Below are 20,371 nucleotides of genomic sequence, written 5' to 3' on the forward strand. Positions count from 1 at the left end.
GTCCCCAGCTATCATATTTGCTTGAATATTGCTGAATATAGCCTAAAACTATGCTCACTCTCTGATGCAACAATGTGTGAAACCCTTTTCTGGTGTCCCCTGCCATGATATTGCTTGAATATTGCTGAAAATAGCCCCAAACTATACTCACTCAGTCATGTAGCTTATGACAACTGGGCCACTTGGGTACATGGGCATCTAACAATATCATTTTAACACTGGTAGCAGTACATAAGTTCGCATGCAAGTGTGTGTAAAATAGCCACTGGCCCCTAGCCTGTGGCTAGTAAAACTCCAGTCGGGCCAATAAATCTCCACAGTCACTGACTCAACTGGCTAGTGAATTTTTGAGGGGTCATTTTGTAAATATGTATATCACTCTCTTTAACTTGTTAAGTTATAAAAGAAAATCATACCAGATTATAGCCTGATAAAATCTGATTCATTTCAGCAGCATAACAATGAATTCCATGCCTTCATTCAAATTTTGGACAAGTGAATTATTTGGTGGGCTAGTAACTTTCAGGCATAGCTAGTTCAACTGGGTGGCAAAGTTTGGAAATTATTACGCACACTGTCACTCACTGAAACAATTTCCTTCCACAAATACTACAGTAAGGGAGAAGAAATCAATGGTGTATTTATAAAACACATTACAGGGACGCTCAATGCATGTCATAGACTGACAGGCTATTCACCATAGTTGATACATTACATTAACGTAATGTAGACTTTTATGTTACAAAGTAGGTACATTCAATAAGTGTGCAACATTTAAACGAGTCGCTGACATGGCTGAAACATTTCTATGTGTACAGCGGATGAATAAATAGGTGAGAAATGATGACTGGGTTATTTCAATCAATTTTTCCTTCTTATTTGTACAGCATTGGGAAATGTAATAACGGGATGTATACTAGCATTTGAAATTGCATTGGAATATATTACATTGTGCAATTGCCACTCTGCAACATATTGGAAACAAGAAGAATGTCCTGTGAAGGCCATGACTTCTAATTTTGAACTTTAGTTGGAAACATGTTTATTTATGTAACTCATGAATGTTACTCGAAATCGGGCTACTCTATTTTTTTGGGTGATGTGTTTATATTCCTTTTTTCATACCTTGTTAGGATTTCACATTCTACAGAAGTAACAGAAGTACCGTAACATTTCTGCAGTCCCTCTCTTCATGTTCTATACTGACAACATACAAGAAGGCAGCAGACATCAGTCAAAGCTTAGCAGCTGATTTCACTGGCAGATATCGTATGTCAAACTTCCGTTTATAAATCCTGCCGTGTAGTTTCATAAACACAATATCCTTGAAATACATGAATCCAGCTGACATAACAAAAAATGAAGCATGGGCTTTAAAAAGGAAACAACAAAACGATGTAGTTGTGAATTCCTAGGAGATTTGAGAATGAATCAATAATCATACATGCACTGATCAAGTGACCGGAAAATCAATAATGTAACGCCACATTCACCTGGCAAGTCTGATGCTTCATAATGAAACTGTAATTGATATGCATTTATGTAATTTTTACAGCTTATTTTTTCTTTGCATTGGACACATTTTTCTTTGATGGGGTCGAGACAGCACGTCTTTAGCACTGCCATTCTTTATGTCTTATAATTGATGTGCAAGATGAAAGAGACAAGATGAATTGCAGTAACCAAAGCATCAGTGTATCATTACATCTCTAGACTAGTGATTGGCAACAATTTGGAGCCAAAATAATCGATTGAATGAATTGGAGCGAGCAATTTGGGGCATGACTGAACATCAAAGCAGCCAGCATGTATCCCAGTTAAAATTCAATTGGGTGTTAGATGTTCTCAGACATAATCCATATAGCCACTCAAATGATTCAAGTTCTCATTCTGCTTTCAACCTTTTCATTAAAAAGTTATTGATCAAAATAATTCAACATGACTCATATCAATATACTCAAACATACAAAGACAAGCAGTTCAAGAAGCATTGAATTTGAATTGTGCTCTTAAACTTCCCAGTAATCTTTTCTTACATACTTCCAAACTGAAGTCTCAAGAGGTTTGAGTGCGTGAGTGAGTGAGTTGTATTTTATGCGGCTTTTAAGAATATTCCAGCAATTTCACATTTGTTGGAAGACACCAGAAATGGGCATCACACATTGTGCCTGTGTCGGGAACTGAACCCAGGCTTTCAGCATGATGAACGAATACTTTAACCACTAAGCTACCACACAGCCCCTTAGAAGGTTTTACCATTACAGCAACTGAGAAAAGTTTAACAATTTGCTCTCCAGACGTTTAACAAAACATGTAAAGGTTTAACAAACATCTATACATAGTACAGTGTCGCCATCTGCACGACATATAGACACTGCCTTTGTCCTACCTGTGTCTGCAAAAGAGTGCAGGACTGTGTTGACGTAGAATCCAGACCAATATTGACAGTTGGGAAAGATGTGGATAACCTACACACACATACACACAGACACATGCAAAAGATTCCTTACAGCAAGTCACACATTACAAGCAGATTTAGGCGTGTGCTTAAGAAATTCCTGTCTTCTTAGATTACCCCAGTCATCGATTAGCACACACATAGGGCATTGTTGAAGATTTCTTGGTGTTTATATGAACAGGACCCCTGTGAATATATCGCCCTCTTGCTTTCATCTTGTTTCAAGAACCTATAGGAATGGTGACTGTCATCACAGAGGTATGAATCAAACATGATCAGTGGGAACACCATACTGTAAGGCTTGTGTTCACATAGATGAACTGGGCTCCATTCACAAAGTGATCTCAATGTTAACATGGTCACAATTCAATGTTAAAGTATGGGAATTATGATCATCTTAGTGCTATACTCCCTTTGTGGAACAGGGCCCTGGGCTTTGACCTGGAACTGTCGGAACATACCTGTCCTGTAGATCGTCATCACAGAGATATCATGGAGTAATAATTAATAATTAACTTTTGTATGAAAATTCATTATCAATTATTACTCCATGACAGAGGCATGAATCAAACACAATCAAAAGGAACATTACACTGTGGCTACCTTGGCCTATGTTAAAGAGTGGGAGTTATGATCACCTAGTGTTACACTCGCCTTGTGGAAGAGGGCCCAGACTTTACCATGGAATCATCATGTCTATGTTTGAAGAGAGCAGACAAAAAGACAGACTCAAACACTGTTAAGTCCCTGGCTTGAAGGGACTTACAATATTTGTTGAGTTAAGCACGTCAAATTGACATAAACTTGTCAAGAAATCTACACTGTTTTCGCAATTCTTCACTTAAAGAGATGCCATAGCATGCCACATGCAACATGTCATTGTTGTCACCAATTAACAGTTCAATAGTTTTCTAGTTACGGGTTGCATGTATAGAAAATGAATCTGGGTTGAAGCCAAGAAGACTTTGTTGTAGAAAATTTCCCTCTTGTACGAAAGTAGTTTGGTACTGACAGACCTGGTATGGTAACTGGGTCAGAGATTTGGGATTTGAATCTATGACCATCTTGTGTTGTCCACAAAGAGCTACAGCACCACTGAGCCAAGCAGCATCTCAGCTGATAAGGTCAGAAGCGAGTGTACAATTCAACATGTAACTGAAAGGTCCAAGGAGGAGACTGTTGTCAGCCTTGCTGATTTGAAGGCTATAGTATCTGCATTTTGTCATAGCATTCACATTGGCAATTTCGATAAAAGTTTCATGCTCACCAAAATTTTGTGATTTACAGTATCTGGTCCAGATTTGATAACTGAAAGACCTTTAGCATACAGTTATAGTATTTCAGAGTGTGGGGATCAAACAATTAGAAAGAATACAGCTTGTAAATGCTGCAAATGCAGTGCATGTTGTTGAAGTTTAACTTCTCTGCCCAAGCACTGCTATAGTGCTGAGAAACAACCAGGAAATTCAGGTTCCAGGAGTCACTTAAATGAAGTCCTCAGTTAACCAACTGCTTGCAGCCACTGCCAGCCTGCTGTGTTCACAATTTCTGGTTTCAACAACTGCACATCCATTTTCAATAGTCTCTCAGTGCTGCATATTTTTAATCTCATCACAAACAAACCTATTTCAAATATTCAGTCCTTCTTTCGACAAAGAAATCCTGGCCTACAACTATCATTAGTCTATTAAGTAAGGGAGTTACAACAGTCACTGAGTGAAATGAGGCCCTCGGGTCAGTGTTATATGCCAGTTATATTTGTCATCAATAGTTCTTGTCAGTCATGCAATCAACACTAAGTGGCTTCAGTGAACAAATAAAGGATATTACCTCATCTTTATTCTGAATCAATGTTGCTGGACCCAATGACACAGCAAAAATGTACACCTACAGTCCATTTGATATCATTTGAGACTGATGAATTTGCTCACTAACACAAAATCTAGCTACAGCAACAAAATCAAATTTTGCACAGTCACGTGAAATCGACAGACCAACTCTGATGACTTGTCTCATAACTGTGGACACCCGAATAAAGAAGTTGTTTAACAAACAATCATTATTTCATTGTCACGTTTCACTATTTTTTAGAAAAGGGGACCACTTGCTGGTAGAACAGCCAGGTGTATGAACTGCACATGTGAAATTGAAATTTCACTACACATGCTTGTTGATTACCTGTCTGTTCTTGGTGCAAGTGGAGTTTCAGGTATATTCCTAAAAGCACGGACAAGCATGCTTTCAGCAATATACCGGCAATATCATTAGGTCACGTCACAATCTTGTCAGATCAGAACAACATCGCATGTAACCAGAGCTTGTATTGAAATGATGTCAGGCTTGTCACAAGGAAGCCCAAACTATCTCCCAGTGGTAGACCCTTTCAAAGCCAGACAGACAATGTCTGCTGCGAAAGTTTAGGCTCAAGCAGTATAGTTCAGTGTTTATATGGGACATTGAGTTTCTTTCCATAACAAAAATTCAACAGAATACTTAATTACACCACACACACCATTCAGGTTCTGATTCCTTCTTGTTTTATTCCCTGTTCAGGCTGAAAAGGGCCACATGAAGATATGAACAATAATAGCTTAACATTAATCAAGTTCTCCACACATATTTGTAGGGTTTCCAAACAACAGACAACAAAAGCAGGATATGTCACCGAAATCCTTGACATCACCCCTGAACATTTGTATACTCTTGTAAAATATACAGATATTTCAGCCCTCACATAATGTCATATGTTACCATAAATTTTGCTAAGGACTTTTCCTATGTCTCTAGGGGCGATGGGGTAACCTAGTGGTTACAGTGTTCACTCGTCATGCCAAAGGTCCGGGTTCGATTCCCCACTTGGGTGAGATGAGAGAAACCTACCTGGGTACAGAATTCTACATAGGGAACAGATCTGTATATAGAAACCTACCTGAAGTACATTTCAGTATACAGAATTCTACATAGGGAACAGATCTGTATATAGAAACCTACCTGGGGTACATTTCAGTATACAGAATTCTACATAGGGTACAGATCTGTATATAGAAACCTACCTGAAGTACATATCAGTATACAGAATTCTACATAGGGAACAGATCTGTACACAGAAACCTTCCTGGGGTACATATCAGTATACAGAATTCTACATAGGGTACAGATCTGTATATAGAAACCTACCTGAAGTACATATCAGTATACAGAATTCTACATAGGGAACAGATCTGTATACAGAAACCTACCTGGGGGACATATCAGTATCCAAAATTCTACATAGGGTACAGATCTGTATATAGAAACCTACCTGGGGTACATATCAGTATACAGAATTCTACGTAGGGAACAGATCTGTATATAGAAACCTACCTGAAGTACATATCAGTATACAGAATTCTACATAGGGTACAGATCTGTATATAGAAACCTACCTGAAGTACATTTCAGTATACAGAATTCTACATAGGGAACAGATCTGTATATAGAAACCTACCTGGGGTACATATCAGTATACAGAATTCTACATAGGGAACAGATCTGTATATAGAAACCTACCTGAAGTACATTTCAGTATACAGAATTCTACATAGGGAACAGATCTGTATATAGAAACCTACCTGGGGTACATATCAGTATACAGAATTCTACATAGGGTACAGATCTGTATATAGAAACCTACCTGAAGTAGATATCAGTATACAGAATTCTACATAGGGAACAGATCTGTATACAGAAACCTACCTGGGGTACATATCAGTATACAGAATTCTACATAGGGAACAGATCTGTATACAGAAACCTACCTGGGGTACATATCAGTATACAGAATTCTACATAGGGTACAGATCTGTATATAGGAACCTACCTGAAGTACATATCAGTATCCAAAATTCTACATAGGATACATATCTGTATATAGAAACCAACCTGGGGTACATATCTGTATATAGAAACCAACCTGGGGTACATATCTGTATACAGAAACCTACCTGGGGTACATATCTGTATACAGAAACCTAACTGGGGTACATATCTGTATACAGAAACCAACCTATACTGACAATGACCCTTCAGCATAAGTACTGATGCAATAATCTAAATTTAAATCCAACTCTACAGTCTGTGTGAAACTGGAAATTACTTTCCCCTCACAATATCAAAGGATCACCACAGCAAAGAATCTATGATAGAACCTGGATGGACTTTAATAACCATATGGTAGGATCATTACACATTCACCTCAAATTTTTGTTCAAGAAGCCCCTGATATCCTAAATCTCTTCACTTCTCAGTCTCCTCTGAAGTCCGTCTGACCCCAGCTGTTCAGGGTGACCAGCTGACCACTGAAGCATGAAGCAAGAACTAGCATCTGTCTTCTATAATTGACAACTAATTAAGTAATTAGATGCTGCAAGCTTCAGATGAATTTTCCATTTACATGTGGTGCATGTGGAATCATTTTTTTGGCATTTATCAGAATATATTTAGACACAGGATTTGCTTCTTTTGCTACAGCGTCAAAGAGACTAGATTGCACATAACAGTAATTAGCTCCAGGAATTTGCACTGAGCAGAATCCACTTTTGCTTCTGGTTGATTGGTCATATTTCAGTTATTATACAACTGTTTTTATTGTCTGCAATCAGTTGATGATTAGGGTGAAAGTTTCCATCCTTCGGGACATCCCACATGACTTTATGTGACATTGTTCCAACAACACAGTTGATGAGCTGAATGAACAATTGTGATAAGAAAACTATGGGGAATATAAAGAAGTGCTTCCTCTCACAATCTACAACTCTTGTAAAATGTCAGACGTGATCAGTGAAGCCACTACTGACAAGACTTCAACACGACCTTCATTTGTATTGTTTCCAGGAGGGATACACGGGGAAACTGTAAATGCTATAACACACAAGGCTGTTGAGGTGATATGTGCAGGTATGATAATAACTCAGTTATAATCTGAAAAAAACACCACACATAAAACACATGACCCACTTCCTTGTATAAAAGTGTATAACCTATGCCAATTTCATTGTAATGGCAGATTACAAAAATTATTGTCCATTTATAGGGCACTGATTCTCCATCACTAAGGGGCAGTTGCAGAGTATAAGCTCATATTGTCCTAGTAAACAGATCGACTAGCACTCAAATTACTCGGTGCCACAGTGCAAATACACCATTTGATTTGATTTATGTTCTTATAGTCATTAGCACGGAACATTAGACAGTTCTGAAGACGTAATCTGCAAGCCAGACCAAAATTATTGTTTTAACTGTCATACAAATACCTTAATATACTGAGAGACTTCATTCTTCTACTTAAACTAAACAACCCTTTCATTTGTGTGAAATCAGTAACACAGATGCTTGAATTCTTTAACCAACCCTACTTTTTGTTGAGATTCAGTTTATCTGTAGCTGCCACAAATCCCAAAGGGTGACCAGGTTTAATCCAACTGGAAGTCCAGAAAATCACATTTGAAGTCATTTCAAACATTGACAGAAATGACACACTCATTGCAATAAAGACATTGACTATCCACAGAACTTGGTTTTTCATTAACATTACAACTTCTAAAAGTGCCTTTCAAAAAGAAATAGTGCATGTTACATGATGCATATCAATCTAAAGGTTACTAACTAATAAGGTAAATAAAAGAGATACAAAGTCTCAACTTCAAACAAAGTACAAAGTAAAACATCCACTATTTCAATAGAAATGTTCCTCTGGAACACAGCATAGGCAGATTCAGAGGGAGGAGTAGGGGTGCACATCCACTCTGTGTTCTGAAAGTTTATTAAATGACCATTGAAACTCTCTTGGAAATAAAACAAGCTACCTCCCTTTCTCAAGGGTGTGCAAACCCTCTTTCCTCAAAAAGCTGAAAAAGCCCCTGAATAGCTGTCTCTTTGAAACTGCCTTGCTATCCAGCACATACTGTAGAAACTACATAAACTGGCTGACTCACGTAAACACTGTCACTCGCAACATTTCTCAAAAGGGATGCTTGAGATATCTGCAGTGTAACATAAGCTACAACAGCGAATGAGTCTTCTCGCAAATAAATCAGCCATGATTATCTCACAAAGACGGTGCAGAGCGCTTGTCAGGATTAGACAACCCACACAGATAAATCGTTTTGAGACTTGGTCACAGGATCACATCGATCACTTGAATGTTTATCACAATGTAAGTTATGCTCAGTCAATATACATTCAAGTGAGAGGATCTACTCAATGTATTTGACAGATCAATTGAGTTGTTTTCTAATTGTTTCCCTTGACTCTGCAATGCTTTGTTTAGATCCTCACATCCTTGTATATGCAATATTCAGAATGTCAAAGAAGAAACAGTTAGGCCCTCCAAAAATGAAAAGCTGTATCTTGTAGCAAGTCAACAGTATGTACCCATGAATGAATATTTCAGAAGTATTTAGCCAACTTTCAATGCAAAGGTGTTGCAATATTAACACTGGCCATTACCCTTCGTGTTGCTTCTAATACCAAACTCTTATCTGAAGCTTATGATCACTGGATTGTCTGGTACAGACCCAATTATGCAAAGGTGTTGCAATATTAACACTGGCCATTACCCTTCGTGTTGCTTCTAATACCAAACTCTTATCTGAAGCTTATGATCACTGGATTGTCTGGTACAGACCCAATTATTTACAAACAACCTCCATATAGCTGAAATATTGTTGAGTGCAGCATAAAACTAAATTCACACATAGTTCTACTCAGGGTCCAGTTTCACAAAGCTCTTGTAAGCGAAAGATATTGTAACATCTCTCATAACATTCCTACCTCCTATACTGTAACAGAGGAGGTACAAATTCTACAAGAAAAGTTAAGAGAACTTAGGCTTATGAGAGCTTTGTGAAGCATGGTACTGGGCCTAGACTTTCGAAGCTCTCTTAGCACTAAGATAGTCGTAAGTGCCATACATTAACATTAACTTACTACAATCTTAGCGCTAAGAGAGCTTTGAAAATCTAGGCCTAGGTCAGCAACAGTTCTAGAATGATTTTGGCAAGTGTTGATTGTCTCAGTAACTTATGATTGTTAAGGGCTCCACTTGGATTTGTGGATAAATATTTCTTATATATTTTGAAATAAGATAACTTTATTTCCGAAACTAAATGTCATTCTTGTTCAGCCGTGCCATAGCAGTGGGTTTTGCTGTATAAAACCAGCAGATGTCGGGATGCGTACAGTCTGCCACACACGCACATGTGCATGCACGCTGTTTTATAAATGAAATAATCTCAACACAGCATTAACCCCCATATCACTTCAACTCAAAGACACAAACATATAGCTGCATGGTGGAGGTTATCGCAACTCAAAGATAACATTGTTTTCTCTCGTCTTTAGAAACAAAAGCTCTATTTGAAAGGAAACAAGTTCTTTTAAAATTTGATAGACGAAAGACACCACTACAAAGAAAACATCGTTCAGCCAATGCACTTGACAAAGAGGCAGGCAGACATTATGCTGCAGTGTTATACTTTATTGCTCTTTGACACTAGTAAGTCTGAGACAGGATAGAGTGAAACTTGACATTTGTCTTATCAAGGACGTGAAAAACACCCCCAGTGGGAAGGACTGAAGAGCTGAACTGGACCCAGCCAGGCCTTTAGCTTAATAATGAGCTGACACTTAAACCATTAGGCCACCCCGCTGCACCTTCGGATTTAGAAGCGTCACGTATAAAGGGTGAGAAATTATGCATGAGAACTCCTTTATCATGAGGAAAGTAATATTTTGTCTCTGAAATACCATTCTAATACTCTATACAACAACAACATGGAGCTGAGGCAACAAGATCCACCAACAACTCATGGTGCAGGAGCAAGAACAGATTCTGAAATATCCTGTTCCTCATAATAAAGAAGCTGACATACATAAATTAAATAAGATCATTAAATAAGATTTTGGTAACATTAATTTACTTATCAATTGGGCGCTATCAGCACCTGACCTCAGAATAGATGTCATGATATGACACATCACAAGGATCTGAACATCTGATGGTAGAATATTTTAACTGTTATTTTTCAATTTATCTACTCACTCTGCCATGCCGTGCGCACAAAAAACAAAAAAGTTCCTTAAAGCAATGTTTGAAGATAATCAATATTTGGAAATTACTCGTATTCAGTACTTTATGCACTCCCGGAAGAAACAATCTACAACAACTAATTAAAAAATGACTTTCAGTGATGCCTGTAAATGCTCACATTTCACAAAAACACAACCATTATCTTAAATTGAACAAAAGAAACAACAAAAACAGTTAGAGAGAAATTCAGGTATTCAATATCACAATGAAATTCAGAGATATTCCAGAAACCATGTTACTGGACACTTAAGGATCAAAGCAAGCAGAGGAAAGTGGATCTGACACTACGGAAATGGGGAATGGAGAAATTCCAAAGTTGAAGGTTAGTTAGTCAGGTAATCCGGAACCATGGCTGACATTTACATGATGTGGATCAAAGACATCCCATGTGCATAATCATTTCTTTTGTTTGAAGCAGAAAAAAACTCTGTAACACAAGTTGATTGTATTTCCCAGTACTAATCACGATTTGTTACAATCCATTCATGTTATCAGATCTGTTTGAATAGATCTGTTTCAATCGTTCAACAGAAAACAGTTCTCATGTTCTAACATTTGGTTGAAAATATGTAAGAATCTAAAAAGCAGAAATTGTTGCAAGACAGTATCTATGGAAGAGTTTCATATTCAATTGAAAATGTTATCTTCTATTTATTTTCTTCATGAAAAAGATCAAAGAACATTTTTAATTGAGCTTATTAAACAACAAGATAATATTAAAAATAATGCTAGGATTGTGTTGTTAAGCACTGTAACCACCATAAGAATATTAAGCTCAGTGAAATATTTTCTAAATTCATAGTATCAATCCAATGGTTGGTCAATGGATGGAAGTGAAATAATAGTTTCAAGTTCTGGTTCCTTGTTTAAAAAAATGCAACTGAAAAAATCCCAGATTTTCTTGATCTATTTTCAACATCAAAGATTCCATTTGAAGGATTCCAAACTTAAAAGTGATATCTCCAATGCGCAGTAAAAACATCCTAGAAAAACAAAACATTTCGGTCACCAGAAAGAAGAGAAAAGGGTACTGACTCTACATGACTCAAAAATCCTGAACAAACATGCCATCACTTCATCATGAAATATGAGATATTGATAAAAATTAACTCAACATGGATGAACTACTGGTATTTGAACAACAGTAGATAAGACCAATTTATTTACCACTTCCACCTAAAATGAGGTATGATAAATGGTGAGGTTGGTTTTAACGCCCCGTAAATGAAGTATTTTAATTTCATCACGCCAAAGTGATGCAAGTCATCATCATCTGACACCTTCATTTCATCTCAGAAGCTCAGGCATGTGGCTGACAATCCTTGGGTAGTAAACAGCTTTGATAAACTTTCAGTTTACATAATCTCACTGCCAGGAAGCAAGCTAGTATTTTCATTAAAATTAGATCTTTTAAGCTCAAAGGCAATTCCACATCTGAGGACACTCCCTTGAAAATCATGTCAGGTGAACCTCCAAGCGAACTCGTTGACCACCCAATCCAAAAGAAGGATGTGCGGATTTGTGAGGCAGCCAGCTCTGTAAAACCTTTTTCATCTTAGCATGGGATAAACACCATAAAACATAAATATACTCTTGATAGAACAGGTCATGATACACGATAGTTGATTCAAATGCACTCAAAAATGACAAAAAAATCTGTGCAAAATATCACAGGCTGTATTTGTTTGCATTCAGATATTAATATTTTGTACATGAAAACAAGCTATGTTTGTCTAAATGCTCTGCGAATTTGAATCAAGAAGTTAGAAAATCGCCATGTTTGGCTGATTAGAAAGTTAAGTAATACAGCCTGCTATGCCATTCAGTACAAAGTCATATTATCAAGCCACTTCAGGATCCCATAGTCCCTGGCCATGATCAAACCAAGGTAAACTAACAGCTGTTTCATGGTGATTACAAAAACATTTTTTTGCTTAGACTGAATACTCAACCTCTATTCAAAATCCTTTGATAAGATGAACAGATCCAATCAGTCAAATGCTTTAGTATCTTGAGTTGCTCTAGAAAATGTAAGGTCAAGGTATTGTAATGACTGGGGAGGGGCGTGGGGGTGGGGGTGGAGGAGAAGAGAAACACTACTGTTGGAGTTAGTGAGTGTTTTGGGGTTCTATGTCAGTTTTAATGGTTCAGTAATATGACTGGTGACACCAGAAATGGGCTTTATATATTGTAACCATGTAAGGAATTGAACCCAAGCAGCAGTTGGTAAATAATCAAATCTGGACCAGGCAATATAGTGATCACCAGCATGAACATCAATCTATGCAACTGGGATATGATGACATGTGACAACCAAGTCGGCAAGTCTGACCACCCGATATACTTAGTCATCCCTTATGACAAACATGAGTTGCTGAAGATCAATACTAACCCAGATCTTCACAGATCTTGTGTGTGTGAAATTACTGAAGCTAGCAGTCCGACATCAGCTAACAAAGATTCAAATTCAACTCAGTGTGCAACTCAAGTTCTGATTGGTCAATGCTATAAATTTCTGACCATATAATCAGCATGTACAGTCACAATTTGGAAACCGATTCACCAAAACCGATTCACCGATTCTGAATGTATCCCTACACTATTGGGGCAACAGAACTGCTAATGGCCCATCGTTAAAGAATCAGTGGGCTATGATCATTTGCAGCAGTCAGTTCATTCATGATATCTAGAGGGTGGTTCCATGATACTTCCATCCATCTTAGCTAGAACACTATTCATCAATGTCAGATTTAGTCAGTGTGAACATAGCAAACATGTTCAAGTTTGAAAAGGGAAGTACCTTTTCTGGCGATTGTGTAAGTTCAAGGAGTGATATAATGCACATCTGACCTAGAGGAACTTTGATCTGGTTTAAATAATGAATTTCTTTTATGAAAAACAGCAGAAAACTAGTTGAATTAGAATGGGGATAGCTGTTCTGTGTTTGACAAATTGGGGACATATACCAGTGGCTATATATTCACAAATTTAGTTAGAGCAGCAATGCGTAAGTGTAACACAGTACAGTTATCAACTAATTATAACCAGTCACAAATGATAATAATGACAACAGTGACCAGGCACTCCATAAAGATGTCTTCACATATTGGATCAGGGGGAATAAATACAGACAGAAGTGATAGGCGATTTGACTGACTGCATGTCCCCCTGCAGCATAAATGGGTTCAAGGTTATTGCTAGCTTCTTCATTGGATATTGAATCATAAACCTCTAATGATTGCACACAGATACAAAACTACCTTGAAATATGTACTTGAGTGAGTTGAGTTAGTGAATCAATTTGTGTAAGTGTGGATAAGTCAGAGAGTGAGAGAAAACACTTTTTGACTTCTTGGTGACTTAAGCCACAGGCATGCTGCTACAAAAGGAATCAACCACTTAGGGTCCAAATCTGGATTCAACCTAAAATTATCAAATCCTGGCATCACCACTTAGGGTCCAAATCTGGATTCAGCCTAAAATTATCAAATCCTGGCATCACCAGGGGACCTAACTCTGCACACAAAACTACAGTGTATTAACAGTGTACTATTATGACATACAATATACATTGCTGCTTGCAAAAACACACATTACAAAAATTATAAGTGTACAATCACAATTCAAAAGTGCAATGTTTTGTACTTGGGCTTACTTCCCTCGAAACGAAGCCCTCGGAAGACAGAACCCAGTCTTAGCGGGTGCACTCAAATGTGACGACAGCTTCCGACTGGCTCGTTCATTTGCTGATACACTGAGGGCTCATTGTATGTACAGAAAGATGATTTTAGAGGTATGGCGAGGCACAATAAAGTCAGATTCTTTATGGATAACAACTTCTTTTAATATTATTTTACTTGATGCATTGTTAATGGATTCATATTCCGTTGTCAAAAAAAAGAAAATCACATGCACTAGAAGAAGTTGTTATCCATAAAGAATGCATGTAGAGATGTTGGGTTTTGTAAATACATGTTCTCTGCATTTGCGTTCAATACAATCAAAAATTTTCGTCCAAGTACAAAGCAGAACTTGAATTTTCGTCCAAGTACAAAGCAGAACTTGAAACTGACAAGAGTTTGCACCAGTTTCCGTCAGATCCAGTCATCTGAGAAAAATATAGTTTGTTTGCAACCCACAGACATAAAAACATGTCATTTGTACAAGTATCACATCTGCTAATTACATAATGTGGCAGAGACAGGACTCGAGTGCATGAGTAAATCAATTTATTTTGTTTATGGCGTATAGCCTGATAGAGTCGTATAGGTGTCAATAAACCAGACATTGAACCTTCTCTGTGACAGAGGCTGCTTCCCACAATCAACAATTTTTTTTTTATGTAACGAGTAGATTATTTACTTGTTTGTGTACACAACCAACATTAGACTACTGCTCACGACCTCATACTCCAGGCATGCATACTGTTTCAAGCTCCGCGAACCCATTCACTGCACATGCGAAAAATGTGTATTCAGAGTTGTTGAAACTACTTTCTCACCCAGTGCTGGGGTAAATTTAGTGAATCGTTTGAACTCTTGATTTCGTGGGCTTTTTTTCATCGGGTTTTTTTTCAACTTCATAGGTTGAATTGGCATTTTTGATGATTTGTTTTGGAAAGTGCATACCGCAGGGTACCAGGATCTGCAAAGTGGTATTTTTTACGTAGCATGTGACCTTTCAGTGTTAACATAACAGATTGGAAACATCCTGGCTTGGACTAGCAATGTTGATTTGGCAACCTGGAGAATAAATGAAATACATCAAGCAACATTCCCATATTGTCAATAACAGACACAGAGAACAAGGAGGGTAACACAATAACGCTAAAAGCCAACCTGATGTTTGGCTTCACAAGTACAGAACAAATAATCGTTTCATTTATAGAACAGTGTTAACCAAGAAATGTCACAATCCATGTTTGCTCTGTGTTTAATGAGACTATCGCTCATGGCATCGTGATGTCATGAGACTTGCATAGCCTGAGACTGTGTTGATATTGCAAGAAATGACAAACAAGGGTAAACAAGAACACCAACCTAAAGTGATACAGACGTGTAAAACAAAGTGTGATTCTTATTGTGCAAGAAATCAATTTGCGGAACAAGGGGCTTTGCTTCTAAGATAACAATCAAAAGCTATTCAACTTCATCATGATGCCTAACTGGCTTGGTACACTTAAACATAATTCAGGACATAAGTTTACCTGTTGTTTTATACCAGTGACCTGTAAACAATTATGTCTGCGCTGTTCAAACCAGTAGCTGACGTTATGAACAATGTCTGACATCACCAGACCATGATAGATAACAGAGTAAAAAGGATTCTCAGCAAAGCTGATGGCTTGTTATCAAAGGAAAAAGATTGATCATGACTTTTCTGTCCCTTGGAAATATCAAACTTGAAAGTTTGAAATGTAGGTCTGAAAACTGCCAGATATGAATAAACTGGTAATCATTAGCCTTTGTCGTACCATGGCCTTGTCGTACCATGACCTTCTGTCAGCTTTGACCACCAGAGTACTGGATGACTATCTCACAGGGATAACACCTTGAAGACAAGACGTTTTAAGGGCCAAAGTTTGGAAATGTACTTATTTCTTAGAAACTAACTTAAACATCAGACAAGTCATTTGATGAGGTTCTTGCAAGGTTAGAATGATATCCAAGCTATTTAACTTTGGCCATGACTGATGAAGCCTGGATGGAGAGATCCGTCAACAATATGACATAAAGCAAGAGAGCAACATCAAGATCTGGTCATCACTGTTGGTATTGCCCCTTAAATATATATTCCTATTCAGAAGACATTTTGACCATCTGATCCACATTTTGCAACATTCTTGGACTGTTCAGGGACTGAGACACTACTTCAAGACTTGTATGATCCTATGTAACTCAATGCATTGTAAGCACACATGAAGATGAGCTGTCTCTGTAATGTCTCAGTCACATAAATGCTGGGAGTGAGGTTCTCCAAGTCCAAGGAACTCACTAACTGTCTGCAACCTCTACAACCTGTGTGAGCAGAGTTCAAACCAATGTTCCAGTTATGTCAGTTTCAAGAGTGAGTGAGTGAGTTTAGTTTCACGATGCTTTTAGCAATATTCCAGCAATATCACGACAGGGGATACCAAAAATGGGCTTCACACACTGTACTCATGTGAGGAATTAACCCCAGGTCTTCAAATGCTTTAACCACTAGGCTACCCACTACCTGTCATGGGAGATGAATTGACCCAAATATTTTGTACATATCTGTGATTATTTTAAAAGGGACACATTTATTCAAATTCAAGAAATGTCAATTTTCATTGCAAATTTTAAGAAATTGCTTTGAAGTTATTTAAAAAATGTAGCAATCAATTGATACCCATTCTTTCTTATCAAAACTCTTATGACAGAAATGCAAAACAGTAAAATTATCGGTAACTGTTAACAACTTCTGATTCACAGTTGGGTCCAGAAATCAGCCACTCAACAAGTATAGACAAAGTGCACCCAATTACATGAGGGTTTGTATGTTTCTGCCAGTTTCAGACACATGTACAAAGATGCTGAGTTTTAAAACTGGTCACTATGACAATTATTCTAATCAGCCTTGAGTGAATTAACTTCCGCCTTTGTCAGTTATTACTGCTACAAACACTTGTAGAGGTTAAACAATGTTCTACATACATACTGCAGTTGGTACATATATGACAAGGGGCAGTGGGGTGGTCAAGTGGTTTAAGTGTTTGCTCTTCACGCTGATGAGCCGAGTTCGATTCCTCACATGGGTACAATATGTGAAGCCCATTTCTGGTGTTCTCCTCGGTGACATTGCTGGTATACTGCTAAAAGCGGTGTTCTCTACCTGGTCCATCTGGTTACATCTTTCAGCCAGCATAGCCTACTCAGGATCAAACTCCTGAAGACTTGTGATAAAACTGATCTTCAGCTTATCACAAGAGGCAACTGATGGAATTAGGTGGTCAGATGTGCTGACTTGGTTGACACTTGTCACTGTATCTCATTTGAGTGAATTGATGTTCATGCTGTTGATCACTTGATTGTCTGGTAAAGATTTCATTATTTACAGACCCTTGACATATAGCTGGGTGTGGCATAAAACATAACTCATTCTGTCACTACAGTTCTAACATGGGATACCTGCACCACTTGGACAGGGAGTGAGTGAGTGAGTGAGTGAGTGAATTTAGTTTTACGCCTTTCTCAGCAATATTCCAGCTATATGGCAGCGGTCTGTAAATAATCGAGTCTGGACCAGACAATCTAGTGATCAACAACATCTGCGCAATTGGGAACCAATGACGTGTCAACCAAGTCAGCGAGCCTGTTCACCCAATCCCATTAGTCGCCTCTTACAACAAGCACAGTTGCTTTTTATGGCAAGCATGGGTTGCTGAAGGCCTATTCTACCCAGGATCTTCACGGGTCACATGGCCAGGGAAAGCAGAGACAAACAATAATGGCATTTAAACATTCAAAATAAAGGTTTCATGTTGGGTTCAATATTTGCCTTGATGCAAAACTTCTGGACAATATCTTGTCCTTATATGTTAACCTATGAACATCACTAGGGCTAGACTAAAAGCAAATATTTATAGACACTTCACCCAGTGCTTGCATTAAACAGAGAAAATCTTTAATTCACTTTAATTTAGTTTATAGTTTCTTCTTGCAAAATATCAGCTAAAGTTGAATTAATACAAATACATTTTCAATACGATAATGATGTAAGACGTGTTGAAAATGATTTGACACTCACTGTTTTGTTTCAAAGAGTTTCTTCCCTTTTCAAACTGATCCATGATATTGTTACTATTTTAACAATTTGGTAACGGATTCAGCGACAGATGAAATTTTATTTTAACAGATCCAATAAATAGTATGACTAAAACAATGGTCAACTAAAGAAAATGTTTTCTTTATTTCCCTGACTGGATCAAGCTGAGCAGAAAATGGGTACCCAGTGGGATGTCACATGACTATTAACCCTGTGACGCCTCGAAGACAGCACGTGTTATCTGGAGTGATAATGTCCATTATATTGTATGTGCTTACAGCTGAATGGAGTTCAGCGCTATTTAAGCAGCCTTATCAAAACAAAAGCTGTTACATAAATTGGTGTCAACACAGAAACAAATACATAAATCTCACTTCCTGAACTGTTGCAATGTCTTCCATGCTTGTAGGCAAAACATATTTTGAAGCTAAGGAGATAAAGCAATGACTAGTTAACCATCAAGAATCACAAAAAGTACACAGCATGCATTATTTAAACAAACAGATACATTTACTGAACTGTCAATCCTTTTCCCCCTATAGTTTGATGGTCATGCACATCCCAGTCTGAAGATATGACAAATCCTCCTTTTGGGGTCAGGTGACCTGTCTAACCAGCTAGTCAGTGACAATTGTTCTAAATCCTTGACATGAATAGAATAGCTCATTTCTGGGGATGCCAGATTTGGTTCGATTCATCACAAAATCCAATGACACCTCAGTTTCGATTTTCCATAATCATTATCCCCATTCTGATTCAATATTTGAATACCTACTTAAATTATTTCCACACAGCCAGAATGAAATTTTGATTCCAACTCGGCAGTTTTGAGCATTGAAATAAAGCGAAACGTGACTGGTTGACACCAGGCTAATTATCCAATCAGAACTGTTGTTAGTAGACATCGCCAAGTTCATGATGGATTTCACGCTAAAAAAGCCAACTCTGGTAAGTTCAATGAAATGTGATGTTTTCACATGTATGAAGCATGGAATAAAAAATGATCACATCGAGGGTTCAATATTGGAAATCAAATTATATTGAGGCCTGGGTGAATCCTGGCAGCCCTACTCATTTCTGCACCAAGAAGAAAACATGAATGGGCAAATCTGAATGGCAAAATGTAAATACTGCTATTTTACACACTGTAACTCATGGCCTACATGGCATGTACACCACAGCTCTGTACTCATGAGCAAATATTTGTATTCAGTTTTATTTTCAATTTTATTTTTGGTTTTATTTTGTTTATCTCAGAATTGACGTGGTAATGAAATGAAACAGATTTATTTAGAAATGACATGTGGTTAACATCCTTTACTGGGAAATGTAGAGTTTACTCAGATACCACAATGTCCTGGAAAGATCTTGTTAAACCATACATACACGTTATGAATTGGAGTAAACTGACATTCTGTCAACAGTTACTTCCCTTTGATGTACATTCACAACATTGAAACAACTGCAGTCCCATTTTAGTTGCTAAAGTATGGAAGAAAAGTCAACATAAATAGACACTAGAGTTAAAAGTTTGAATCTTAAAATAACATTACTTAAGTACATTTTCAATATTTTAAACCCTTATCCAAGCTCGCAATTATACAATCTCAGCAGTCACCCGTCCCAAGCTCTGTAACCGCAGTTTGTCAAGGTGTTTAACTTACCAGTTTGTGTCACTAAGGATGTTGAGTGCCTCATCCAGATTTTCATCAGACACAACACCATCATATGTAACTAAAGCTTCATACATCTTGTTGGCTGTAGACTTCCGTACCTGGGTCACACAGATATACACATGGTGATCAGTTGAAGATGTTTACATGAAGCTGAAGGCATTAATTCAGGATCAAAACTTAAAGCAAAATATTTCCTTTGTAGTCAATGTATTTTGTCAGACACGAAGCTTAAAATCAGCAAAACACGTTGCTGTTATATAAAAGAACCTCAGTGCTGTAATTGTTGTGAGTCTATGTTAATGTCTGTGTAATCAACATTTG

The 20,371-nt window shown here is 37.6% G+C and overlaps 1 protein-coding gene across 1 annotated transcript in view; it reads right to left on the reverse strand.

Moving 5' to 3' along the window:
* The window catches only part of LOC137284670 (tubulin-specific chaperone D-like), a 69,889-nt gene that overhangs the window by 16,379 nt on the left and 33,139 nt on the right, over window positions 1–20,371 (reverse strand). The window contains exon 36 of the mRNA XM_067816578.1: window positions 20,039–20,148. Coding sequence (XP_067672679.1) covers window positions 20,039–20,148 — 110 coding nt within the window. The remainder of the gene's footprint in view (window positions 1–20,038; window positions 20,149–20,371) is intronic.

The sequence above is a fragment of the Haliotis asinina genome, chromosome 5 (genome assembly GCF_037392515.1).
Source record: "Haliotis asinina isolate JCU_RB_2024 chromosome 5, JCU_Hal_asi_v2, whole genome shotgun sequence".
NCBI classification, from domain to species: Eukaryota; Metazoa; Mollusca; class Gastropoda; order Lepetellida; family Haliotidae; genus Haliotis; species Haliotis asinina.